General features: G+C 54.9%; 1 protein-coding gene and 1 pseudogene across 7 annotated transcripts; one reads left to right on the top strand and one right to left on the bottom strand.

Annotated features, from left to right (window-relative positions):
- On the bottom strand, positions 1 to 1,040 carry LOC109573163 (serine/threonine-protein kinase VRK2 pseudogene; annotated as a pseudogene).
- Positions 1,041 to 2,729: 1,689 nt separating this feature from the next.
- On the top strand, positions 2,730 to 26,095 carry SEPTIN4 (septin 4). 7 transcript variants are annotated; one of them, XM_070772541.1, is made up of 14 exons: positions 2,730 to 4,349; positions 4,992 to 5,036; positions 6,231 to 6,238; positions 19,179 to 19,472; positions 19,852 to 19,945; positions 20,621 to 20,707; positions 21,178 to 21,301; positions 24,240 to 24,374; positions 24,488 to 24,605; positions 24,696 to 24,797; positions 24,997 to 25,093; positions 25,187 to 25,349; positions 25,509 to 25,608; positions 25,873 to 26,095. In XM_070772541.1, exons 1-14 carry the CDS (start codon positions 2,774 to 2,776, stop codon positions 25,930 to 25,932), a joined length of 3,003 nt encoding a protein of 1,000 aa, XP_070628642.1. In that variant the 5' UTR covers positions 2,730 to 2,773; the 3' UTR covers positions 25,933 to 26,095. The 7 variants fall into 7 exon arrangements, with proteins under 7 accessions (XP_070628642.1, XP_019837632.1, XP_019837634.1 ...); XM_019982073.2 differs by lacking the exons at positions 2,730 to 4,349; positions 4,992 to 5,036; positions 6,231 to 6,238 and adding an exon at positions 14,187 to 14,312; XM_019982077.2 differs by lacking the exons at positions 2,730 to 4,349; positions 4,992 to 5,036; positions 6,231 to 6,238 and adding an exon at positions 14,268 to 14,312 and having other exon boundaries at positions 19,179 to 19,222.
- The last annotated feature ends 469 nt before the right edge of the window (positions 26,096 to 26,564 follow it).

Raw genomic sequence — 26,564 nt, 5'->3', positions numbered from 1 at the left:
CTAGGCTATTTCACCTGTTCCTTTGTGAGCATCCAAGTTGATAAACTCTTAAGTCCATTATGGCCTTTATTAGGATTTTCCAGATACTGTTTGTGGTTCTCAGTGGGACAATACCTGTAGGAAAAGCCATAATCTGTAAGATAAACCCTATCTGGATTTCTGTAACCCGGAAGTAGATTCACTGCTTTTGTATCACTGTGAGCATATTCATTTTCATGTATATTTTCCAGTATATCCAACATTTGGATACCTAGCTGCAAGACAGTTGCCTTTTTTAAAGTACCATTTTAGTCTGAGATCTTCTATGAGTTCACTTCCCCTGGAGGAGGGCATGGCTACCCATTCCAGTACTCTTGCCTGGAGAATCCCATGGACAGAGGAGCCTGGGGGGCTACAGTCCATAGGGTTGTAAAGAGTTGGACATGACTGAGTGACTAAGCTCAGAGCATAGTCTTTCCATTACCATAAATCTGTAACTTCTTCCCTTGAATTCCATAATACCAGATCTGTAAAAAGAGGAATTCCTAAATAAGGATGTAGTTTGGTTCTATCCACCTTTTGATAGTATTTTGGGGGGAGCTCTTGAAAAAATTTAAATTCTTATAACAGCCATTTTCTTGATATTCTGCTTTTATTATGTATATCCTGTATCTGGTTTACTTGTGCATACACGCTCAGTCGCTTCAATTGTGTCTGACTCTTTGAGACCCTGTGGACCATAGCCTGCCAGGCTTCTCTGTCCATGGGATTCTCCAGGCAAGAATACTGGAGTGGGTTGCCATGCCCTCCTCCAGGGGCTTTTCCCAACCCAGGGATCAAACTGATGTCTCCTGTGTCTCCTGCATTGCAGGTGGATTCTTTACACACTGAGCCACCTGGGAAGCCCAATTTCTTTGTGGGGAAAGTGAAATATAGCAAACCAAATTCTCCAGAGCCAGTCATCTTGCTCAGTACCCATTGTTCTCCTTCTATGTCATACAGAACCTTGCCTTTTGGAAGTGGAACAGGCATTTGTATCTCCCATTTCTTCTTGGTGGCATCACTTCAACCACGGAAGCAGGCACCAGGGCAGAGCATGGTGTCTCACTCCGGTGCAGCTCCTCCCTGAGTCTGGGGCACAGGCAGGCAGCAGGGACCAGAAGTGAGAGAAGGACCCGGGACTCAGGAGTGAGAGAGGGCCAAGCAGTCCCTTGGGCCCCCAGCTCCAGGGGCCTGGCAAGTTTGAGGACCAGAATTTTATATTCTTGAGACCTGTGTGACTAGCTCAAAGTTCCTCAATCTATTGAGATACCTGATATGTAAAAACGTTTTTTTTTTTTTGGTTTGGGGAATTCCCTGGTGGTCCAGTGATTAGGATTTGGTGCTTTCAATGCCACTGCCTGGGTTCAATCCCTGGTCAGGGAACTGAGATCCTGCAAGACCCACAGCGTGGCAACAACAACAAAAAAATTTAAATTTTGACTTTATGTCTCTAATCAATTCTGAATATAAAGATCCAGAAACTGTGATCCTAAACATCCAATAACTGTCATGACCCTTCAGAGTCAACAGTGGAATGCTGGATACCGTGGGCTCTGTCTCAGAGAGGGAGAGAGAGAACCAGCATGCGAAAGGGAGAGAAAGATGACTGTGTTTTTCTCTTATCCAAAATGATCATCCAAGGACTTCCCTGGTGATTAAGAATCCATCTGCCGGTGGAGGGGACATGAGTTTGAGCCCTGCCTCAGGAAGGTCCCACATGCTGTGGAGCAGCTGAGCCCAGGCACCACAACTATTGAAGACTGCGCTCCCCAACAAGAGAAGCCCCCACAGTGAGAAGCCCACGCACTGCAAGGAGAGCGTAGCTACAACTCGATGCAACTAGAGAAAGCCCACAGGTGGCAGCGAAGACCCAGGGCCACCAGAAATATGAATAAATAAATGGTCATCCAAGGTGGAAAGTCTTTCTGCAAATGAAGAAAGGACTGGAGTCAAGCTGATCAGGATAGCTGAGAGGAGGGGCTTGTGAGAAAGGAGTACCATGTATTGTGTGACATGCATCTACCAGGCAGTGGTTTCCGGATGAAGAAGCCAAGTCTCAGGCGAGTCAAGTAACTTGTCCAAGGTACACAAGTAGCCATTTGTGATTGAAACCAATGACTGACTCCTACAAGCCTACGTGCACTCCTGGGCCAAGAATGTGTGAGAATTTATGATTTGAGCGACCTGGATTTTCACCCCACGGCCAACCAAACCACCCCCAAAACCTGTAGAAAGCTGGGATTCTATTTTGTGACTTATATTCAGGGCAGCTCCAAACCAAATTGGGACAGTTTTGCACCTTGCATCTTATTAAAATTGGGGCTAACACAGTGGGATTGATTTGAGGAGCCCTGCCTTCGTAGGATATTCAAACTGGTTCCTTCTCTCTGGATGAGTCTCTGAGAGTTCCTAGAACCTGGGGAGAGTAAGGGAGGATCTAGAGCCTTCGTTCTACACCAGGAAATCCTGGATTTGCTAAGAACTTGGTCAAAGCTTTGGTGGTGTCAACACGAAAGACAATCCACAGTTGCCGTTACTGCTTGAGAGTCTGAAGAACTGTGTCTGTATGCCAGAATATTTAATAGGAGGCTCCTTCCTTTATGACATCACCAGGCAGGTAGCTAAGGGGACTAGTAGAGACACCTGGAGAACAACAGCCACTTTTGTGGGAGTGCAAGAACAGCAGCTTTTAAAACTGAGGATAAATATTCAGGCTTTGTTAGGACCCTGAATACAAGCCAGCTGGTAAAATATGGGCTCTACCCAAAGAGGCACAACGTATCATGTGGTCAAGACAAATAAAACTGGGTCCAGGGTAGCAGTTTCAACACAGAAAGGGGCCGAGGTTACTAGCATGACCCCTCAACGGGGACAGGGGTACCTTATCTCCTCGAGCCAGCGGAGTGGTCCAGCCTCCACGATCCCAATAGGCCATCGAAGATCAGAAGCTGGGCACGCCACTGCTCTCCATTTATCATCAGACTACCTTCGCTCTAGCTCCCCTCAGTCAGGGCCAGGCCCCTCTGGAGCACCCAACCCTCGAACCGAGACCCGATCCAGAACTGATACATCCCGCCAGGCCTCTCCTTCTCGAAAGCTGACTCAGGGCGAGTCGATGCTCTACACGGGTCAGATGCAGCAGAATGTCAGTCCGTCCAGAGAGGAAGCAACTAGAAGAGGGGTTGAGATCAGGCCAGGACGCGACATCAGTAATCGTTTCTCGTTAATTCCAGAGGCCAAATCCTCTCGCCGGTTGAGTTTTGTCGACCAGAAGGATGACTTCACACTCTTAGAAGACGAGCCACCCTCCAAGGTCCAATACCCACAAGGGGTCAGAGTTCCCCGGAGGCCTTTGATTTGCCCAAAGGATGAAGCAGTCCAAACTGAGCCCATTCGAAAGAATGTGACTGCTGGGGATATCAGATCACCAAGGAGACCCCCTAGCCCAGAACGTGGCGGCAACCGCACCTATCCAGACTCTCGGTCAACCCAGAGAAGAATTCCTGGGCCAGAATCTGACACGGGCCGTCAGAACTCAATTTATGCAGAACCTAAGGCCTTGCGTAGAAGTGTGAACTTGGAATCATCCCTCACACTCTCTGTCCTTAAAGATTTGAACAGTGGACACAAGGCTTCGATGCGCCCTGAGCCTGAGCCTGGCCACAGGCCCTCTGTGTACAACGAAATCAAGTTCTCCCCAAAGGTTTTAACACCATCAGAAGTGGAGCCCAGCACGAAGCCCTCAGCGCGCGGAGAGAGTGAGGGTGGCCGTAGGGTCACCATCTCCCCCGGGGCACAGTCAGCTTCCCGCAGGACGTCTCGAGCAGCATCTGAGAGTCCCCGCAAATCTTCTGTCTTGGCCACTCCGGAGCCCGAATACAAGCAATATATCGCAAAACCCTCAGACAGTATCTATGAGTTCCCACGACCCACACTCAGGCCTCCGGAGCCCTCTTCTAGAAAGCACTCTGTCCGCGTAGAGCTGGAACTGACCCCTCGGCCCTTGCCCCCTCGGTGCTTACCGAGATACGGGCCAGACTCCACGTGGTGGGCCTTACTCAGCCCTGACGGTGAAATGCCCAACAGTCGGCCAACAACACCTGATATCGAGCCCAAGTCCCCTCCTCCCCCAGACCCTTCACTGCCTTTTTTTGAAATGGAAACCAGCCCTTTCTGTGAGGATCTGATGTTCCAGAGAGAGAAGGCAAGTCCATCTCCACTATCATCACCAAAGGAGTCTCCGAGCCCGTCACCATTGAGGGAAGTGCCGCAGGCCCCCAAGCACACCTCCAGACACCCCACTCAAAGGTTTAGTGTTTTCTTCATGGGTATGTGCAGAAGCGGACTGCCCAGGTGCAGCCCCGATTTAGTGAGGTGGGACGCCGGGGTGGGAGAAAGGTCCCCCTCCTCATTCTGGGCCTCAGAGCTGCCCTCCCGCCAGTGCCAAAGCTAGACCCATCCTTGAGCCCACTGCTCCCTTCCTTCCCCACCAGCTTCTCTGAGCTCCAAGCTAATGACGCCGATGACGATGCTTGGGCCGGCGTCAGGCATTGACTCTTCCAGGCAACGCTGCTTAACCTTTCAATGGAAGGTAGTAGAGAGTGGTCTGCAGGGTGGGAAGCTACTTCCCAGGGGTAGAGACGAAGAACTGAGCTGGGTGAGGGCTGGTAAAGAGAACAGAGGTCCTCAGGTAAATATTCTGGCAACCAAGTGGAGAAGGTAGGGCGTAAATGAGCTGGGACTTAGGCTTCTCAGAGGGGGCACGAGGGAGCGGGGGAGAAGGGGGGGCAGCAGGACGGGAACGCGGCATTTGGTCTTAGGTTGGAGGAGCCTCTTGGGGAGAGCGCCAAGGGCTGAGGGCAGCTTTGGGTGGAGAAAAGTAGAGCTAGGAAGGGAGCCGTGAAGTAGTGAGGGGCGGGGGGCGCATCCCACAGAGAGAAAAAAAAAGCAACAATCTCTGTTACTTTCAGATGTCTCTGAGGAAATGTACAATCGTGTCTTCTGGTGGCTAAAAGGTCTGTGCTTTCCCTCCCGTGGGTCCTCTTTGGGGGGCTGGGGGGCAGGAGGACAGGTGGGAGGGCGGCCTCTGAATCCCAAAGCTAGGCCTGTCAGCACGGTGCCTGCCGGGGCTCTGACCCCAGGGGCAGAGGAGCTCCTCACCTTGCCTAAAATCCTACCATTAGAGTCATTCCTTTGGGATTTGGAATCTCTTTTCATTTTCAAGAGTCTCCTCTTGATGGGAAGTAGTCACGTTGGGAATGGAGAATGATGTAAGCCCATGGCCTTTCAGACAAGCTGGTCTTAACCTATCGTGTGATTAAAAAGCAAATGTCAAAAGCCCCACTAACACAAACTGCCTGATCACGGTCTTACTCAGGACTAACTCCAAACTAATGCAGCTTGAGGGGTCTCCTTGTGTGTCTCTCTGCTTCCTCAGAACCCTCCTCAAGACCCCTACCCCAGGACCGGGGAAGTACTTACTGGCTGTGGGCAAAGCAGGATCTCCAGGGATGTCCAGGCGAAAGCCTTTAAGAACATCAGTGGGTCTTCAGCCAACTGGAGAACCCCCAGGAGCTGAGCCCACCCCCTATTCACTTTGTGCTCTTGACCTCTCTGGTGGGAGGGAAGGCCGGGGTCAATCTTAATACCGAGTATCTTAGTGCCGAGGAATTCCTGCTTCAAGTGTTGTGGACAACAGACTCTAGCCTGTGAGCGTGAGGGAGGCCAGGGCTCTGGATGAAGACATTTCTAGAGAGGGGAGAGCCCTGGGATGCAGTCCCAGTCCCCCCCAGCAGCTCTGCCCCTCAGAGGGAGCAAAGCTCCACAAAGGAGAGGTTTTTAGAATAAGGACTCGAGCTATATTACTGCGTGTGACCCCTGGTCTCTCTATTTTCTGACTGTGACCTTGGGTAAGTCATTTTACCTTTCCAGGCATTAGTTCCCCCATCTATTATTGGCTTCCTTTGAAGGTTCTTGCAAGGACTCGCTAAGCTATTACATGTAAAGCACAGTGCTCACTGTGCCTGGAAACACATGCTAGCTGTTTTTATTTGGGCCATTTTGGATTAGGAAGGAATTTGGGCCAGGTTATGCCCAAGTCCACTGGACGTCTTTAGTAAAATTCTCTTTTTCCCCTCCTGTTGGCACTCTCTGAATTCCATTTGCTGCCCCCTGGGAATGCCTGGCTTCTACTCTCTCCATTATGACAGATGAGGAGGTAAGAACGCCCCCGGGAAGTTACTTCCAGTCTTCCTGTGCTCCCCCTGATCCAAGTCCCCCTCTCACCCTTTCATGGAAGCAGATATGAAAGCAGACAGACAGAGGTGCTCCCTGTGGTTGGGCAGGTTGTTCTTTGCATGTGGGTACCTGGCAGAGAGGCAGGGGCTGAAGTGTTCCGCTTGCCAACCTGGGCACCTATGGGGTGGCATCTCCAGAGAGACATTCACACGAAGGCACCAGAGCTCGCTGCAACACTGGAGAGAAAGAGTAGAGACCTTTTGGCAAACGACAAATCCTTCCAGGTTCTCTGTGGGAAGACTGTCTGGGGAGCCATAGGTTGGATCCATCCCCACTGGCTGTCCCCTCTCTGGCCTAGGGCTCTCCACAAAGGGGCTGCTTTTCTGGGTTACGCACTATTTGAGTCCTTAACTTGGAAAGGGACAAGGTGAACTCTGCTCTCGGCAGCCCCGTGTCCTGAATTTGGCAAAGAGTGTCCTGATTTCACAGCGTGTTGTTCCTCTAAGTACTTTCATTCTTCTTGACCCGTGTCTGATAAGACAGTCCAAGCCCTCTTGCCTTTATTCTTTCTCTTGCCTTATCTCTCCCTTATCCAAAGCCCAGCATGGCCTGTAATGGGTCCCATTCGTGGACTAGCCCAGGATGGACCGTTGACTGCAGATAGAAAACAAATGAGATGTGTGTGTACATAAAATTGGGAGGCAGAACAGCCTGAACTCTGATAACGGCACAGCTGCAGGGGAGGTGCCAGGAATGGGGTTGCCACCCCCTCTGCCGTGCTGCTTATCTCGCCCTCTACCCTGAGCTCAGCTCTGGGTGGGAGCAGCTTCTTTTAGATTATCTCCATGCAAGACAGTACTCCTTCTCTCTCTCCTGCCTTTATCCCTCCCTTCCTTCCATCAGCAATTTTTATTAGAAGCTTAGCACTCTGCTAGGCACTGTTGGGGAAACCATCGAAGCCGCACAACACGCACGTTCTTTGGCTTACTGTCTGGATGGGGAGATGAGACATGGACAGGAAATATTTCAACAACAATACAAAATCACCTGTGCTCAAAGGTCCAAAGAAATGCAACAGACTGAAGAAGTGCTCTTGGGAGGTCTTAGGTGAGAGGGAGTCAGCAGGGAATTCGGTGGGGGAGGTGGTCAGGTTACTACTCTTTCCCATAGCCAGGGCTCGGAGAGCTTAGCAGCCAGCCTCTTGATCCCCCCTTGATGCAAATCTACCTCCGGGAAGGGGTTATATTTCCCCTTATTCTGGATAGGATGCTTCTGACAGAGTCCCTCCCTGTTGGTCTTCACCCTCACCCTCTTCTTTGTGCATCTTGTTTTAGTTTAGGAAGTCAAAAGCCTTGGCAGCACGACGGCTCCTTCCCAAAATAGCTCTTATCCTGTCTCCATAATTGCAGCTCTCCAGCCCTGCTCAGCAGCAGAGCTGTCCCCAGAAGCCGGCAAGAGAAGGCTTTCCGGCCGGCAACAGGGCCTGCCAGTCTTCTCCGGACTCGAAGTGGGCGACACGGAGGTGGGCCTGGTACTCTCCCTGCAGGACACGCACAGGCGAGGCCGGCCTCAGGCTGTCCCCCAGCAGCGTGGTCCCGGGATGGAGACTCTGGGGAGCTGGTGTCCTCTGGCCCCTCTCCTCCAGAAGCCAGGCGGACTGTGGAGTCTGTTCCAGATTCCACTCCCGGCAGGAAGTCTCTGGTGGCCCCACCACGGCGCCGGGCTCGTGGACGGCAGCCTGTTGTTGAGCTTCATGAACCCTCCAGGGTCTGTAGCTGGGGACAGAGCGTGATTCTGCCTATCTGTCTCTCCATGTCAGTCTCCTCCCAGGCGGTCCCTCAAAGTTTTTATCTGAGGAGCAGGACCGACAGATGCTTCTCATCCTTGGGCTGGGACTTTAGGGATGGAGTCTTCTGGAGGAGGTTATGCTGGACTAAGAGAAACATTCCTGAGGGTTTGTTTTTTTTTGTATCAGCACTAGCAGCAGCCTAACAGGAAGGTCCTGAGGGTGCCTCTGGGGTCAGCGGGGGCTGTCTTCTCACACAGCCCTGGGGGAATTCCCTGGAATAAAGCAGTTCTTGTTGGGAGAGGCTGCCCTGGTCCCAAGAGCCTGTGTCCTTGAGGCAGCTAACTGACTTGCCCTTGGATGTGCCTTCTCGGGCTGTCAAGGGACAAGGGGGTTTACTCCCTGCCACATCCATCAGTCAGGCAAGGAATCAACTCTGGAAAACAGGCCAGGAACCAGAGGAGGCTGTTTCAGGGTTCCCTACGGTAGACTTCAGTACCTTTAGGGAGCCGTGTCATTTGGCCTTGGGGATGGGATGGCCAGCTTCCCATCGGCTCCGGAGCCGCAAGGAAGCTTTGCTCAGGTAGAGCAGCACAGGAGGCTCTGTGTTCCTGGGGATGTTAGCAGAATCCTCGGATATGGGCCCTCTGAAAGGAACCCCAGAACCATCTTTTTGCTCGCCTCATTTTCTCTTGCTAAGTACAGAGGCTCAGAGTTGAGAGGAAAGGGGGTTGTTGAGAGGATGGAGCAAAGCTGCTGAAAATGGGGCAGGACACCTTGGGAGGCTTTTTATGGCAGCCTGACCCTCCCCACCCCGCTGCTTTTCCTGTCAGATGTTACCCTGTTCATTGCAGCTACCACGGGCAGCCAAATCGAGAGCAGGGTGGGAGGCTGGTGACCTCCGGCCCAGACTCGCTATTCTGGGGACAGGCTAGGTTGACCAACTCCCAGGGTTTGCCCTGGATGTTCCTGACTTTCTCACTGAAAGTGCTGCTTCCTGGGAGGTCCCTGAGTGCTGGCCGAACCTGGACAGTGGGTCGCCCTAGGACAGGTGGTGTGGCACCTCAGTGAGCGCCTCTGGCAGCACAGGGCAGGGGGATAGTGCTCTACCTCCCGTGGGAGACGCAGGCAGATCACTTCCTCTGTCTACAAAGTGAGGGCAGGAAGATGCTCTGCCTTCTTCCCCAGCTTGATGGCAAAGTCCTTTTATGCTTATAGTTCCGCCCAGAATGAGCACACGTAGGGAAGGATCTGCCACATCCGTTTTGGACTTGATAGTGCCTTTCCAGAAGCTACTTGGTTCCCTGCCTGGAACCCATCTCCAACATCACACATTTCTGTTGGAGTGTTTTGGTGGTATTTGAAATGGTGGATTTTTCAAGGAAGATGAGAGGCAGTGGACCCCAGCCGACTAGGGAGCTTCGCTTCAGATGCCTACTTGGATGCAGAAGCAAGTCAGTAATGCAGAAGCCATCTGACAGCTGTTCAGCCAGAGGAAGGCTGCCCAGAGCAGCAGAAATGACCATGCCCCTTCCCCGCCTCTGCTCAGCTGCCTTTGGCCCAGCTGCTGTTGGTGGGGGGAGAAGCAGGAGACAGCTGCCCCTTGGGGGCTGAGGGCAGCCTGGAGGAGGGGACAGGATGGAGGCAGTTCCTGAGGGGTGCGCTGACTCCTACCCTGGGTGGGGGCGCTGGGCCAGCCAAAGCCCTTTCCTTGGCACACCTACCGCTGGCAAAATCATCTCGCTCCTGGGATCTCAGCAGTGGCTGTTTTGGGGAACTCAGTTCAGTAAGTCTGAAACCAAGACCTGTTCTCTAGAGATAGAGCGCTGGCTAACTGGAGAAGCTGCCTCCACAGTTGGTGGCAGTGTGGTCATTCCAGTGTCACTTGAAGGCTTTTCTCCCATCCCTCTACACCCATTACACAAGCACGTGCCTAATTCTTTGGAGGGAAGGCATTTGAAATAGTCACAGTTGACAGTTGCTGGTGTGGTGTTGATAATTTTGGTGTTAGCTGAGATAGTAGGCACCATTCATTTCAGTGATGCTCCCAACACTACATGCGTTGTCTGAGTAACTCTTCATAGCAAACCTACGAGGTAGACTTTTTCCTCCCTGTTTCAGAGATGAGGACACCAAGGCTCAGAGCTTGCTCAGTCTCTGGGGAGCATCTTGCCTCAAGGGTTATGTGGTATATAAACCCTTTTTCTGTAGTCACATGTTCCTGGAAGATAACTGGTGATATTTCAGCAGCACCTTTAGATATCAAGAACTGTGAGAGCAAAGGTTGTAGTAGGGGTAAGATCTGTGTCTCTGCATTTGAACCGAGAGGCTGGGAGGTGGGTGTGAGCTGGGAAACTGCCAGATTAAAGGGCAGGCTATGGGTCAGCAAAGCCCAGAGCCTTGGGGCTTGTCTGTCCTCCAAAATCAGAGTGGAAACTAATCAGTGGATACTCTCAGTCCATCCATATTGATCAGACATCTCTTGGGGGCAGAGGCCTGGTCACCTAGACAGACATCACATGGCATATATGCTGAGTGGAAATGAGTAGAGGTTAAAATAGAAAACATTCTCCTGTCCTTGAGGGGCTTGTGGTTGACCTGGAGAGAAAAGCATACAGATGGGTCACTTGAAAGGAAGTGAATATCAAAGGACAAAGTCCAGGGCAATGAGTCAGCAAAGCTTCTAGCATGGAGGCACTTGGAGGGGAACGACCAGGAGGAGGCAGATTTTGGCTCAGTAATGAAGACGTTGGTAATTCACCACCCAAAGATTGAAGGGCAGTTGTTAAGAGTCAGTGAGGGTTTGACCAGGGAAGATATTTAAGCAGAGGCTGGAAGGTCAAGGGAGGGGGGCCTTGGAGGGTGTCAGACACACAGTGGGTAGCAGTATTAGGAGGCGTGTAGGTCTCTTCACCCCTGGGCCTCCTGTGCCCTGCCCTGCTGCACAGAGAATGTTGGAAGGGCTCTCTGGCTGGCTACTGTCCCTTGCTGCAGCCATTCAGCAGGTGCCAGGAAACACCATGTTCTCTGACCTTGCCGCCTACATCTCACGCCTGTCCCAGGATCATGGAACACTGGGGAACAATGAGAGAAGGAGTGGGGCTTAGGGTATTTTGGTTTCTTGCCTCTCTATTCAGACCTTGATGTACAGACTGGCTAAGGTTTCCTTGAAAGATACAACCCAGAGATAGATAGACCTTCGGCTCCGCCAGGGCTCACTGACTTAAATTATCACTGACTCAGCACCTCTGGGGCACAGGTACTATTAGCTCTTGCACCGCTTAAAGGAAACTGCTACCGAGAGACTAAAGTGGCCTTTGCCAGTCAGGCAGATCTGAAATCCTGATTTCTGGTGGTAATTACTCTTTAATCTTGGCTTTGAATCTGGGCCCTGCCTTGGCCCAAGTACAGCATCCCTGTTTGACATCTCTGGGCTGTGCACCCTTCACCCAGGGTTGGGCAGCAAAGATCCAGTGGAGGCGGGGCCAGGAGGTTTCCATACAGACCATGTTGGCCCGGCCTAAGTGGAAGGAGCCCAGGACAGCAGGCTGGGGCTGTTTTTGCAGATACAAGTTTCCCAGAAGAGTTACCCCCGTGCGAGACAAGTGTCTAATCTCCAGACACTTGGTTTGAATACCTCACTCCAGCAGTATCCAAGAAATGTTACTCTAGTCAAGGACGTCAATGCCTGGTGGGATATTGGATTTCTTTTTCTCTTTTCCTGCCTGCATGGCTTGCGGGATCTCAGTTCCCCAACAGGGGTTGAACCCAGGCCCCAGCAGTGAAAGCGTGGAATCCGAACCACTAGGCCACCAGGGAACTCCCGGGATGTTGAATTTCAAGAGGGAGAGAGAGCCAGAGCCCCAGGAGCTGAGGGTACTGAGGCAAGGTTGGCCAGGCTACCTGCTGGCTGGAGGTGGTACTGAGCACTCAGTGGTCAGTGACTCGTATGAGGGCTGCTGTATCTCAGCCCTGCTTCCAAGTGTCCAACTCCACCTGTCCCGACAGAACATGAGAGTTGGTGTTGAGGGTAGAACAGTCCTCTCTTTCAGAAACACAGGGAAGGGAAGGGAATTGCAGACATTGAGATAATTTTGGCAATTATCTCAGGGACTTATTCACAGGCCAAGTTCTCACCGAGACTCCTGAATTTCAGCAGGGTGAGCGTGTGGGGTTGTGTAGGTAGAGTGACCCAAAGTCTGTCTTAGGCTTTTATTTTTGCCCAGCCCATGCCTCATGCTGGGCCTATGGCCATCAAGACCCCAAGATTCTTGGCTTAGAGATGAGTTTCATGGTTCCCAGTCTCTCTTGGGGCTTCGCTGCCTTCCAAGCAAGTGGGCACCAACATGTCTCATGAAACAGGGCTCTTTGGGGTCTGGGCAGCCAGTGCCAGAGCAAAGCCTGGGGTTCCAGCTGCAGCAGAGGGTGAGCTGCTAGCTGAGATGTGTCTGTGTCCATGCTTGGACAGCAGCCAGAACCGGGGTGGCGGGGAGGAGGCACATTATGATTGTGAAAAACAAGGCTCTGTGACGGGGCCTGTCCTCCTTGATGTAGGCTTTCTCCCTTGGGCCCAGCACCCCCAGCCCAGGCCTCGAGGGCTGAAATACTGGAGAGGTTTCCTATGAGGAGTGCAGACATGGTAACTAGTGGCTGCAGCTAGATCCCAACAGAGGGGCTTTGTGCAGCTCGAATTTGACATTTGGATCCAACGGCAGCAAGTGCTGCCGTTTCTGCAGACTTCCAACAGACACTGGTTTCTCTCGAAAGGAACTCCTTTATGTATTTGTTTTCCTGAGTAGAGCTTCATATCTCCTGATCTGCCCTGGACCTTTTCCAGGAACCTCCTATATTTTCAGAGGTTGCCTCTCATTGGAGCCAATCTGCTGGTCTCTAGCTTAGTTTAATTCCCTCATTTTGAGGTATGGGAACTGAGCCTAGAGAGGTGAAGTGAGGTTACCCAGATAGAAAGTTTTCTCTTTGACTTGCTGGCTCCTGAATGCCCTGACTTCTTTAAGGAATGACACCCCTTCTTTCCTCCCTCCCACCACTGCCAGATATTTAATGGCAGCCCCATGTTTTCTGAATCTGATCTCATCGGGGTACCCAGCTGAGTGTGACAGATCCCTCTCTTTTGCTGCGTTTGACGGATCTCAACCAAGATCACCAGGCCGTGAATCAGACCCAGAGTGTAGGCTGGCCTCTGGCACTCCTACCAATAGAGGGGACCATGTGTGGCCTTAGTTTTGTCCAAAGTGTACTGGGGCCTCCCAGTCTGTCCTGGAGGAGGACTCTTAGATGTCACAGAGGCGCATGCTTCTGGAAACTTCTACAGAAGCCTAACCAGCTCAGACCCGTATTAGCTCAGGAAATCCCCACCAACTCCCCGCCCCAAGCGTCTACTTTCTGCGAGCTGCTGCTCACCCTCCTGAGCCTCTAATGCCTCTAAAGCTGCTGGAGCATCTGTCTCCACAGCATCTCACCTGCTTGCCCAGCCTGGCCTCTCCTGAGGCCCCCTGCACCTTCCACAGCCCCAGGCAAGGCTTCACTGCCCAGAAAGGCCACTCGGCCTCTCCCTTCCACTCTTCCAGCAGATGATCCCAGGATAGTTTATGCAGCAAATCCTCTTTAATCTTTAATCTAGGGTGCACGAAGGGAACCTCCTGCCTCTCCTTCACAGCTTGGCTGGAGGTGGGGACTCTCTGACGTCCACCTTAGGAGGTATACAGAGGGTATGGACGATCAGTAACTTGGACAGCAGCTGGGTTCAATTCCCACAAACCCTGTGGACTCTCCGGGGTAACTGTTTCTCTCTAACCCACGGGGCAAACTCCCCTGTCCTTCCAAAGGCTTCTCTAGGGGGTGCCAGGTGGGCCCTTCCTTTTTCTTTGGGGACCGGCTCAAGCCCCCGCGGTGCTGCGCCGCCTGGGCAGGCCACTCTTGAGGGGCTCAGGGAGAGCCAGATGACCAGCGAAGCTCTGTCTGATCGCCTCTCCGCATCCTGACTCCGGGGGTCGCGAGCTGCAAGGCCCACCCGCAGGCCAGAGTCCCCAGGCTCAGCCAGCGCGAGCCCGCGCGCAGCAAAGGTGCAGGCCCCGCCCCGGGGCCGCCCCGCCCCGCCCCGCCCCCGCTGCGGGCCCCGCCCCCAGCCGGTCCGCTCTCCGGGCGGCGGGAGGGGGCTGGCGGTGCGGCGAGGTCGGCGCGCAGCTCCGGCCGCGGGTCGCTCGGGCGCTGTCCAGGCGGAGCCGGCCAGGCCCGGGCTGCAGCCATGGTAAGGCGGGCGGGCGCGGGGCAGGGCTGGGCGCACAGGGCCCGCCGCTCCCGGGCGGCTTCGCTGAGACCCGCGGCGCTGCAGCCCCGGCTGCACGGGGCTGGAGGCGCTGTCGCCCGCCGCGGGCACCGGCAGGCTCGGGTGGCGGACGGCACTGCGTCGCTGCTCCCAAGTTTCTCCTCCTGATCCGAGCAGACACGGAGTGGGCCCCGGCCCCGGGGTGCTGCCCGGTTCTTGGGCGAAGGGATGGGTCCGTGAAGGGTGGGGAGAGGGCGCCGGTCGAGACGCGCAGGTGGGCTGGGGCGAGCGAGTCCGGCAGGGGCAGAGTTGAGGGTCCCCGCCCTTGCCTGGGTCAGCTGTTACCTGGGTGACCCTTTCTCACCCCCACCTAGCCAGGGCTCAGGGACCAGCAGCAACTTCCTTTGGAAAATACACAGGAGGCTCACAAACACTGCCTGCCTCCCCGAGAGGGCTGGTGAGACGCTTGGGCCCTCCTCCCCACCGTCTGGGAAGGGGCCGCTCCTAGGCCCTTCCCACACCACCCTCTGCCCAGGGACCTCTGAGAGAGGGCGGCCCAGCCAGCATCCTACGTCCCTCTGCCCCTGAGATAAGGACCCTAGGGAATCTTCCTCCTGCAGCATCCTACCTGGCACCCCCCCCCACCCCCCCAAACCAGGTCCCTCTGCAGTGATGAGGGGTGGAGGGAACTCATTCCTGCCACCTGCCTGCGATGGGCGGAGAAGCAGTAACCCCAGCCCGACTCTCTGGAGACCCCCCAGGTAGGAAGTGTTGAGGTTTGACTGAGGATGCCAGCTCTTGTCCTGCCCTCAAGGCCAGAGCCTGCCACAAACACACTGTGCTGGGTGTCAGGGCCTTCAGGCCCTGTGCCAGCTTCTGCTCCCGGTCTGGAAGCCCCCTCGCCTTTGCCCTCTGCGTGGGAGGCATGGGCTGTTTACAGCAGCAGGAGGTCTGTCGCCAGCCTGTGGGGCAGGATGTTGGCTGTGGGCAGCCTCCAGAAAGGAGCTTCCCGGGCCCTGTGGAATCAGGAGCTTCCAGGTCTAGACAGGCCAACCTTTTGGTCTCTCCTCTGTCAAGCTGTGTCCAGGCCGAGGCCCAAGTCTTGGCCAGGAAGTCTGGGTGACATTGTGACCTTCCCCAAGGGGGGTTCCTGGGAGAGGCCAAGTGGTGCCTGCCTTTATCCCTGCCTGCATCCTTCTCCCCACGTGGGGACAGACAACTTATGGTACCAGGGTGGGAGCCGAGGGGAGCTCTGATTGTTCGTAGTGCCAATTGTCCCTAGGGCAGGGGCCAAGGGAGGCTTTTTCTGCCACACATTAAGTTCAGTTCAAATGAGGTCTTGGGGCTTCAACTTGGCTGAGTTGTAATTGGCCTGTTCCTCTGTAATTAAAGACACCCTATCACGACCAGAGTCCTCGGCCTCAGGCCCCTGGCCTCAAGCCAGCCTGGTCTTTAGGCTGACGTGTTTGTGACAAGCCAAACTTGTCTGTGAGGGTCTCTTTGTGAAAGGAGATGAGGGACCCAGGTGCTTGGGAGATCAGTGGGGAGAGCTCCCCAGCCTGGGAGCCTCCCAGGAGGGCTTAATTGGCATACAGAAAGAATGACCGGCTCATGTTAAAAACCATCCTGTGACTTGAGCTGTCCCTTCTCTCCCCAGGTTCAAAGCAGCTTGAGGTGTACCTGTCATCTGGGTGTCAGCCTTCCTGGGACAGGGAAGGGCCACTCACATTTGGACATTAAGGCCCTGAAATTAAGACACTGTTCAGAATCACAAAGGGTGTTTCTAGCCAAACCAGAAACACTGGCCTGCTGTCTGCCAATCAGGTGCTCCACGCGTGCACTCCCAGCCAGGTCCCTCTCTATGCGTCTCCCACCTGATAGGTAACTTGGAAGCCTGTGGGATGCCAGCCTCTCCTCCACCTGAGGTCATGCCCCACAGAGACCAAGCGTTAGCAGCTGACTCCCTGAGACTGACGGGGGGGATGGAAGGGATTTGGCTGAGTTGAGAGGGCAGGTATCCCAGGATGGAAGGCGTCTGAGTGGCAAAGGCCCCGCTGCGCCTGGGGCCCTCCGCAGGGAAATCTCTGAAGGCAATTTCTGAAGGTAGTGCAGTTCTCTGCTGGGAGGAACCCACAGCGACACTGGGAAGAAAAGTGGGTCCATTCCCATGAGAACCTACACGCAGGGGGCTTAGGACACCCCACCCTACTTCAGCACTGCTTGAAGTTAAGGTGAAAAAGAGAGGTCAGAATCCTTTCGGGATGATGTCTCCTGGACCAGGTCACTTTGGGGACAGGGCTCAACCCCCCGACAGGCCTTGGCGTCCTTGGGGGTTAACAAGAGAAGCCAAGTGGATCAGGAGCCTGCAGACGGACTTGGGAAGCTGGTGCTGTGCCCACCAGGGCAGGCAGCGGGCAGGCCTCATGGGGAGCCAATCAGAGGAGGATGGGACTGCAGAGGAAAGCAGCGGTCCCGCTGCAGCTGAGCTGTCCTTGGAGGGTGGGAGCCAAGGGAAGGGAGGAGGGAGGGGGTGGGGAAGGACATTCCACAGGCTTTTTTGGCCCCTGACAGAGACAGGGTGGTCAGAGAGAAAGGGAGAGGAGCAAGTCAGGACGCCGGGTTACAAAAGCATCAAGACCAGGCGTTTCTGTGCGTGAGGAACTCTGCCTGGCAGATAAAATTAGACCTAGAGCTTGCTGACAGGGAGTCTGAAGCGTGGGACATGGACCGTTCCCTGGGACGGCAAGGCGGTTCTGTCCCTGAGGAGAGGGCTGAAGCTGGGGTAAGGCTGCTCCGGGAAAGGGTGGACCTGCCTCGTCTTCTCCCTTGCGTTGGCTGGATCGGAGCTCAAAGGCAGAGAAGGTTTGGGTCTGTGGCAGAAGGATTGGGTCCGTGGCAGAGCTGGGGGCCGATGAGGCCCCTGGCGTCCTGACCCCTTGGTTGGAGCTCTGGTGGGTCCCTCCCATGCTCACTGGAGGGAGAGTGGTGCTGGCGGCTCTCCTGGAAGGTTTGCAGGAGGCTGGGGGTCCCCGTCAGGGCCTTCCTTCCTCCCCTCCCTGCTGCCCCTCTGCTCAGTGCTCCTGGTGGAACCAGGTGGAGACAGTCCCCTCTCTCCCACCCTCAGTCTGCCCCCCAGACAGACTTCTGGGTTCCTGTAGGGTTGTGCAGAGGGACAGGATTTCCCCAAATTCCCCAGACTCCTGGGCTGCCAGAAAACAAGACCTGTCACACACACTCCGCCCGCCCCCCACCCACATCCCTTCCCCATCGCTGTATAATTAATCGTCTGAACTGGGACCCTTTTAGGAGTGGAAAGGGACAATTCTGCTATGACAGCAAACATAAACCGGAGTGAATGGTCACCCCACTGGCCCCCAAAGATATTGTGGGTGAGAAAAAGCCAGTTGGGTCAGGCCTGCCTCAGGACAGTCTCTTCTGTCCATTTGGCCCCCACACGCTGGTTCCAGTTTCAGGCTAAACGGGCAGTTTCCTGTCCAGGCAAGCCCTGGAGACTGTGGCTCTAAGCTGGCAGGGGCACTTGAGAGGCTATAGCCCAGAAGTAGCTCTTAGGCGGCTTTCCCCTCTAGCCCCCTTCTAGTCCCTTCCCTCTGCAGAAAGCTGGCAGTGCGTAGGACTGCATCCCTCCGTTCTTCCCGCTGTAGCCGGGAACCTGCTGAAGACGGTGGCTGTCTTATCTCCCCTGACTGGGACTCCACAGTGGTCTGGGGTAGCCCCCACTAGCTTGGCCGATTCCCAGGGGGTGAGTCAGCCTGTGAAGCCGGCCCTTGTCCATTGTCTGGGGGTGGCACGTGGGTATTGTAAGGCAGAGCTGAGCCCAGCACCGCCAGGCACTCCACGAAGGGGGCCGGCCCCCAAAGGAGAGAGGAAGCTTCAGGGTCTAGAACTGAGGGTCAGAGTAAGGGGGACGTGGCCTGTCTTCCCAGCTGGAGATGGTGGGGGAACAGGTCTCCGCAGAGGAGCCAGCCACTGTCTGCCCACCCGCCGTGTGCTTCACCGTCGAGGCCAGACCCCCTCCGGTACTTCTGGCTGAAGCCTAGCTCGGGGCAGGGGGCAGGGGGCAGCCGGGGGTGCCTCCGCCTCTACAACCCTCACGGCTGGGGGCTGTCTGCAGTGTCCTCCCACCCTCCCTCACCCGGTTCCTCACGAGCATCCCTGGCACGTTTCCCCTTCGCCCCTGGAGCCCAGGCTCAGGGTCTGGAGTCAGGGGTCTCAGGTCAGCTGCTCTGCGCTCCGGGAGTGAACACCTCCGGGAGAGTCGGCTCCCAGTCCCGGAGCTCAGAGCTGCAGCGGCCGGAGGTGAGGAGCCCCCTGCTGGCTCCTAAGTTGCCCGGAGCTGGAGGCTCCCTTCTCCCCGCCCTGGCTCCCTCCCGCCTCCCGCCCCTACCCGTCCTGACGGTCTGCACTCTCCTTCCATCCTGAGCCACGTTCTCCTCTCCGCTCTAATGCCTCTGTCTGCTCCGCTCATTCGGCCTGGCTTCCTGGCCTCTAGGGCAGTCCCTGGCCCTGGCGTGGAGGGGCAGCCTCGACCAGCACCCTGCTGCGAGGGAGCATGGAGACCGGAGCTGCTGGGTCCCCAGAGCGGCTGCTGGGGCGCCGGGGGCTGCCGCTGCTCCCTGGGGTCTCTCCTGCTGTCGGGACCCTCGGGCCGGGAGGCCTGTAAGCAGGGGAGGGTGGCGAGCGCTTCCTCTGGCTTGGCCGCCTGTGCAGCTCCTTTCCCTTCTAACCACACGTGCTTTCCTCTCTCCCTCTCGCCTTCTCCTATCTTGCTCCTTCCTTCTTCCCTTCCTGCCACCGACCCGCCTACCCCACCCCGCCCCTGCCCCTCAGATCAAGCGCTTTCTGGAGGACTCGGATGACGCAGAACTGAACAAGTTCGTGACGGATTTCCCAGGAAGCGAGACCTACCACCCACCAGAGGCCAAGACCTTGGTGCCCAGGCCCCAAATCCAGGAGCCGAGGCCCCAGGCTTCAGACCTCTGCCAGGATGACCTGGAGTTCAAACCCCCCTCGTGGCCCCAGCCCTCTGACAGCCAGCAGTACTTCTCTGCCTCAGCCCCCCTCAGCCCCTCAGCCCGGCCCCGCAGCCCGTGGGGCAAGCTCGATCCCTATGACTCCTCCGAGGTAGAGCCTCCAGCCCCCGTCTGTGCCATGGGCTGATGCAGGAGGACCTGGGGAGGGAGCTGAGGGAGCCCCAGAAGTGTGTGTCTGTGTGTGTGTGTGCGCGCGCGTGCGTGTGCACCCACATGTGGCTGGAGACGTGCTCTGTCCTGTGTTGGCCCCAGTTCTGTGGGGTCACCCCTGCGCCCCCCATGCATTGGAACCCGACAGTGTCAGCAGGGACAGGAGCCCAGCTGGTGGCCCCACCTGGGGCCTCAGAGGAGTGTGGCAGTGATCCTGGAAGGCTGGGCAAAGACCCAAGAGGCGGGGAGAAGGCTGGCATTGGGTCCTGGGGTCCTTCTGCCTCTGCTCTAATGCACTCTGCTTTCTTGTTGTCCCCCAGGATGACAAGGAGTACGTGGGCTTTGCGACCCTCCCCAATCAGGTCCACCGGAAGTCTGTGAAGAAAGGCTTTGACTTTACCCTTATGGTGGCAGGTAGAGCAGGGGCCGGGCAGAGCTGGGCAAGAGGCGTTTCAGGTGGGGATGGTCTGTGTGTGTGTGTTGGGGGGGTATATGGGTGTTAGTTGCTCAGTCGTGTCCAACTCTTTGTGAACCCATGGACTGTAGCTCGCCAGTCTTCTCTGTCCATGGGATTCTCCGGGCAAGAACATTGGAATGGGTTGCAATTTCCTTCTCCAGGGGTGGAACCCAGATCTTCCCGACCCAGGGGTGGAACCCAGGTCTCCTGCATTGCAGGCGGCTTCTTTACTGTCTGAGCCACTGGGGTATGGCCAGGGCAGGAGAAAGCAGTAAGTGGCTGTGCCTTTTTGCAGAAGAGCCAGAAGCTGTAGGTGGCCCAAAATCCATATCCTATCCAAAGTCTGTATCCTATGTGTTGTGGGGGAGGGGTCATTGACAAGGTCCAGAGAACCCTTAACCCTCAGGTTCCTAACATTTGCCTTTTACTGTGTGACCCTGGGGAATCCCTTATCCTCTCTGGGCCTCACTGGCTGGATGAGCTCTCATCTCTGCTTGCTTCCAGCTCTGCTGTGTTTGGGTTAGTCTCTTCCCAATGAGATAAGCAAGAAGCTCCTCCACACACTCGGCCCAGTGGGGTGGCCTCTTGATGACCGCTGTGACTTGGTGCCTCTGTCCTGTCTCCCCCGTCAGGAGAGTCGGGCCTGGGGAAGTCCACGCTGGTCAACAGCCTCTTCCTCACGGATCTGTACCGGGACCGGAAGCTCCTCAGTGCAGAAGGTGAGGGAAGGAGCGTGAGGACAGGCGGGCAGAGCTGACCTGGGAAATGGAGCTCACTTGGGGTCTGGGGGATACAGGAAGCTTCGGCTTCCTAGAGAGCCTGCCACATCTCTCCAGAGGGCTGTCCAGCCTGGCAGCCCACCAGCAAGCTCCCTAAAGACTTGGGTGCTGAAGCAGGGCAGGGGCCAGAATCCTCTCTGACCCCCCAAAGGATTCCAGGAATCCGAGAAAAGAGGCCGGAGCAGAGAAGAGGCTGGGGCCGGAGCCAACAGCCACCGGCATTTCCTGTGTTGGGAAATGTGCTCTTCGCTGGTTCCCAGAGAACAGACAGGCCCCAGGCAGCCCCAGGGGGCGGGGAAGGGGCAGGGTGGGTGAGGCAGCCTGGGCAGCAGGGCTGGTTGGGATGGGCCATGTTGTCCCAGTGGGCAGGTCCTTGCCCCAGCCCTGGCCTCAGTTTCCCCCTTCTCCAGAGCGTATCATGCAGACGGTGGAGATCACTAAGCACGCTGTGGACATAGAAGAGAAGGGCGTGAAGCTGCGGCTTACCATTGTGGACACACCAGGTTTTGGGGACGCCGTCAACAACACAGAGTGGTAGGTCTGACCAAGCACAGAGCCTGCCCCCAGCCCGCCCATTCCCTACGCTCGCACACAGAGGTGCAGACATATCCCCGATGTCAGGAAGCAGGGCTGTGTGCCCTCGAGCCTGCCCCTGCCCCTTACTGGACAGCTGTCTCCTCTGTCAGGTGAGAGGGACAGCCTTGGGATAGATGACTTCTAGTGTTCCTTTGACTCTGACCTACAGTTCTAGAATAGGGGTGAGGGCACCCCCTCTTTGGAGGGAGGAGCCTCAAGAAGCAAACATGTGAAAACATGTAGCAGAGGACCTGACATAGAGCAGGTGCTCAATAACGGCCCCCTTCCCTCCATCTGCTCCTTTCACCAGCAACGTTTTAGGTGCTACAAGCAAGTTATTAAAGGGGTGAGAGTGCCTGGAGGGGTGGGGGAAGGTGAGAAAGAAGAGGCAAAGGAAAGTGTGGGTGGAACTGCGTTTAAACTCCAAGCACCCTCTGGGCTACCTGCCAAAAGAAAAGTGGCTACTCGCCACTCCCCACCCCTCCGTCAAGCTTCCCTGGTGTCTCAGTGGTAAAGAATCTGCCTGCCAGTTCAGGAGATGCGGGTTCGATCCCTGGGTGGGGAAGATCCCCTGGAGAAGGAAATGGCAACCCACTCCAGTATTCCTGCCTGGGAAATCCCATGGACAGAGGAGCCTGGCAGGCTAGGTCTGCTGCTGCTGCTGCTAAGTTGCTTCAGTCGTGTCCGACTCTACGCGACCCCATGGAGCCCACCAGGCTCCCCCGTCCCTGGGATTCTCCAGGCAAGAACACTGGAGTGGGTTGCCATTTCCTTCTCCAATGCAGGAAAGTGAAAAGTGAAAGTAAAGTCGCTCAGTCATGTCTGACTCTAGCGATCCCATGGACTGCAGCCCACCAGGCTCCTCCGTCCATGGGACTCTCCAGGCAAAAGCACTAGAGTGGGGTGGGGCTAAGTCTATGGGGTCTCAAAACAGTCGAACACGACTTAGTGACTAAACAACAACACCTGCCCACCTCCCCAGTCATCCCTGACATTTTTTTTTTCAAGAACTAGAAAGATGCTTAGATAGTGGTCTGACCTAAGGGAGTAGATGAGAGGAGAATGGGGATAGAAACAGGGGAAAAGGTGGTGGTGCCTTTGTTAAGAACATTAGGTAGGGTGGCGCTGAGACTCCTGGACTGAGAACTCAGATCCTGATTCAGCATTAAGTAACTGCGTGATCTTGAGCGAATGACTGCATTTCCATTTCTTTAGTTGAAAAATGCTGGCTTTACCAGTTGATCTAAAAATCATCCCAGAAAGATGCATGTAAATGTGCATTAAAAACTGTTAAAGGCTGTGTACACAACACTCATGAATTTAAAGACGATAATTGCAGGATTAGTGCAAAAGAAAAGTGTGGGGTCCCTTGTTCAAAATGATAAAGAATTTCAAGATGGCCACAGCAGAGAGTGAACCAGGTGTGGCCCCTCTGAGCTCAGGGCCCACATGTGACTGCACAGGTCACACGCCCAGGAAGCTGGCCCTGGATGGTTGCCTCCCAGACTGATCGGAATCTTACAGATCCTTCTGTGCTCTGAACCCGCCTCACATGCTTTATCATTACAACATGAGACCTTGGCTCAGCACGCTGGTTCACCTTCAGCTTCTTGATCGAAGCCTTGAGGGGAGGGCCACTTCGTACATTCTTGCCATAGCGCTGGGCTAGTACGTAGTGCATGGTCCCCGTAAATACTCCTGCTGGACTGAGGTGGCCTCCATGTCATCACCCTTCCTAATCCAGGAATATGTCTCAGCCAACTGGGCTTGCCTTGAAATTCTAGCCCCAACCAACGCCTGTTTCCTGCTTTAGCAAGTAGCGCTTCCTCCTTCAATCGGTCTACTTACTTCCTCTGACATTCCATACTGTAGTAATAATTCCCCTCGCCCGGCCCCTCCCAGTTTACAGTGTATCCGCACATGTGCCCATTTAGTCAGCGGCAAGAATTTACTGAGCACAGATTAGGTGTCCAGCCCATGCTGGACATTTTAAGGGATACAGAGCAAGTATGAATAATCCTTGTCACTGGGAAGCTTACAGTCTAGTGGCAGTGGGAGAGGAGAGGGGGCAGGTCTCTGGCATGTGTGTCAATCAGGCAAAAACTTAGGTTAGTAAATGGGTCAGGCAGTGTAGTGGCAAACACACTGAACTAGGAGTCAGAGCCCAGGCACTTGGATGGGTAGAGAATTTGCTGGCTAAAATGATCTGCATTAAGTCTCAGCTGCTCTGGATTTGACTTCTTCATGTATAAGATGAGAATAATGATACTTACAATGTCCACCTATCAGGGCATCTATCAGTGAAGACAAAACTCAGGAACAGCAGAGCAAGAGACTTGAAAACTGAGGTTCTTGAATATATATGTTGAATATACATATGGATGATATATACCATAAATGTATATGACCTTCATGTGTGGTGAAGGGAAAGGAGAGCAGTGTGCATTGGTATAGTCACAGGAACCTTTGTGGAAGAGATGGTTCTTGGACATGGCTTTGAAGGACGGAGTGGGCTTGGAGAGGTGCAGGAGAGGCTGGACCCACTCGAATAAAGGCCCTGAGGCTGAACTGTGAACCTGACTTAGGGCTGCCCTGGCCTCCAGTTGGTTTTCACCGCATCTTGCTAGTCTTACTGCTTTGTTTGGTCACCTGGGCTCTCTTCTTCTCATCAAACTAAGGGTTTAATGACCTCTGCCCATGTGCCTAGTCTGATTTTCTATCAGGATGTTTGAGATGTACCATGACCCACCCAGGTACCTCCCTGAAGATGCGGTAAAGCAAGTCGGCGAAGAGCAAAGTCTTGCAAAGACTGCCCAGGGCGTGGACTCCTTGTAGCCCCAGAGCTCACTAGGCAGTCCTCACTTGCACAGTTTCTCTGCTTGTGTCCCTGCCCCAGCTGGAAGCCTGTGGCCGAATACATCGACCAGCAGTTTGAGCAGTATTTCCGAGATGAGAGTGGCCTGAACCGCAAGAACATTCAAGACAACAGGGTGCACTGCTGCCTGTACTTCATCTCGCCCTTCGGCCATGGGTACGGTCTGAGCCTGGTGCTCCTGGCCCCACCAGGCGCTGCCAAGGGGACAGGCCAGGACTACCCAGGGCAGGGCTGCCACTAGCAGGTGGTCACAGGTTCCTGTTCCCCAGGCTCCGGCCATTGGATGTTGAATTTATGAAGGCCCTGCATCAGCGGGTCAACATCGTGCCTATCTTGGCCAAGGCGGACACACTGACACCTCCTGAAGTGGAGCGCAAGAAACGCAAAGTGAGGGCAGCTGGTGGGGGAAGGGAGCAGGTGGGCTTCTGGAAAGGTTGGAGTCCCTCCAGAACCATGGGCCCCTCGTGTGTTTGCCAGATCCGGGAGGAGATTGAGCACTTTGGAATCAAGGTCTACCAGTTCCCAGACTGTGACTCTGATGAGGATGAGGACTTCAAATCACAGGACCTGGCCCTAAAGGTGGGGCCACCCCAGGGATCCCTTTCCCAGCTTGTTTCTTCTGGGCGGAAGAGGGAGTAGAATTCTATGCAACGGGGAGGGGCTCTTGGGGTGGAAGAGGACCCTGGTTTCCTAGAACGAAGCAGAGGAAGATGAAGACGCAGGCACAAAGGAACAGGTGAGAATGGGGGTGTTGAGAAACACCCCTAACTTCTTCCAGGAAAGCATCCCATTTGCTGTCATTGGCAGCAACACTGTGGTAGAGGCCAGAGGGCGTCGAGTTCGGGGCCGGCTCTACCCCTGGGGCATCGTGGAAGGTAAAGCTCTGAGCTTGTGACCAGGGTATCTCCTTGCCCTCCATGGGTCTCCTCTACCCATGCCCCTGGCTGACCCCTAGCCTTGCTGTGCAGTGGAAAACCCAGGGCACTGCGACTTTGTGAAGCTGAGGACAATGCTGGTGCGTACTCACATGCAGGACCTGAAGGACGTGACGCGGGAGACACATTATGAGAACTACCGGGCACAGTGCATCCAGAGCATGACCCGCCTGGTGGTGAAAGAACGGAATCGCAAGTATGGCCAAAGGCCAGGACGGAGCTGGCAGGGGTGGGGTCCCAAGCGCCACCTCGGATGAGACCAAGCCCTTCCTTTGTTCCGCAGGCTCTGGGCTCAGTCCAAGCAGGTACTGGGGTTCCCCTACCCTTACCAACCTCCTTTCCCCCTTCCCTTCAGCAAACTGACTCTAGAGAGTGGTACCGACTTTCCCCTTCCTGCCGTCCCACCAGGGACAGATCCAGAAACTGAGAGGCTGATCCGAGAGAAAGATGAGGAGGTGAGGGTAGTATGGGGTGGTAGGGGTTGCCGGCCTGAGAGGACCCCTGTTTAATCATAAACCTGTCTGTCTTGGTTTGGGAATAGGAATATCCCTGAACCTGGTACATATCTGGACCCTGGATTGGTGGATTAGTGGTTCTACCCAAGGACCCCATCACACCCCAGGGCTACCAAGGGCCTGACTGAAGGGATTAGAGGGGGGCATTTCCCTAAATCTGTAGGACTCTGAGAGGCCCCACTTTGATGCGTGTGCCTGTTCCAGCTGCGGCGGATGCAGGAGATGCTGCACAAAATCCAGAGACAGATGAAGGAGACCCATTAGCTGACTTTCAGCCCTGAATATTTAAACGCCGCTTCTTCGTCCTGCCTATGTCGGCCCCTCCCAGCACCAGCTCTGCTCAGGCCCCTGCAGCTACTGCCACTTCGCCTTACATCCCTGCTGCCTCCCCAGAGACTCAGAGGAAATAAAGTTTAACAAATCTGTAGGTGGCTTCTGGTGTCACTGTCTGTATCTTTCCCATCTCATGGAAACCAAGATCTTAGGACCCAGTTTTGAAAGGTTGCTGGAGGAGGGTGCTGGTTTCTGGCTTTTAGTAGGGGCAGGAGAACAGGAAAAACTTTCCCCTCCCATGCCAAGAGTTCAGTCCCTGCCTAGAATCCAGCCTGGCCAGTCTATCTTCCTGACGGTATCTGTCCTGCCTCTGTTATCTGGAGCCCATCATCTTTCCCACATATAGTACTGAGAATCCCACAGACGTTTTAGAATTGATATCCGCTCTCAAGAAAACATGGTATTAATTGCATGCAGCCTCCCAACTTCATATTTCCTCTGTTTTGGGGAAAGGATATGCAGAATTAAACTCTGCACTCGAGGAAGCCTGTGATAGAGCACTGAACACATGTTGAAACCCCTGTAATCACCAAACACTATAGTAAGTGCTGGGAATGGAAAAA

Source organism: Bos indicus, chromosome 19, assembly GCF_029378745.1.
Source record: "Bos indicus isolate NIAB-ARS_2022 breed Sahiwal x Tharparkar chromosome 19, NIAB-ARS_B.indTharparkar_mat_pri_1.0, whole genome shotgun sequence".
Lineage (NCBI taxonomy): Eukaryota > Metazoa > Chordata > Mammalia > Artiodactyla > Bovidae > Bos > Bos indicus.
This window is presented reverse-complemented; position numbering and strand designations above follow the sequence as displayed.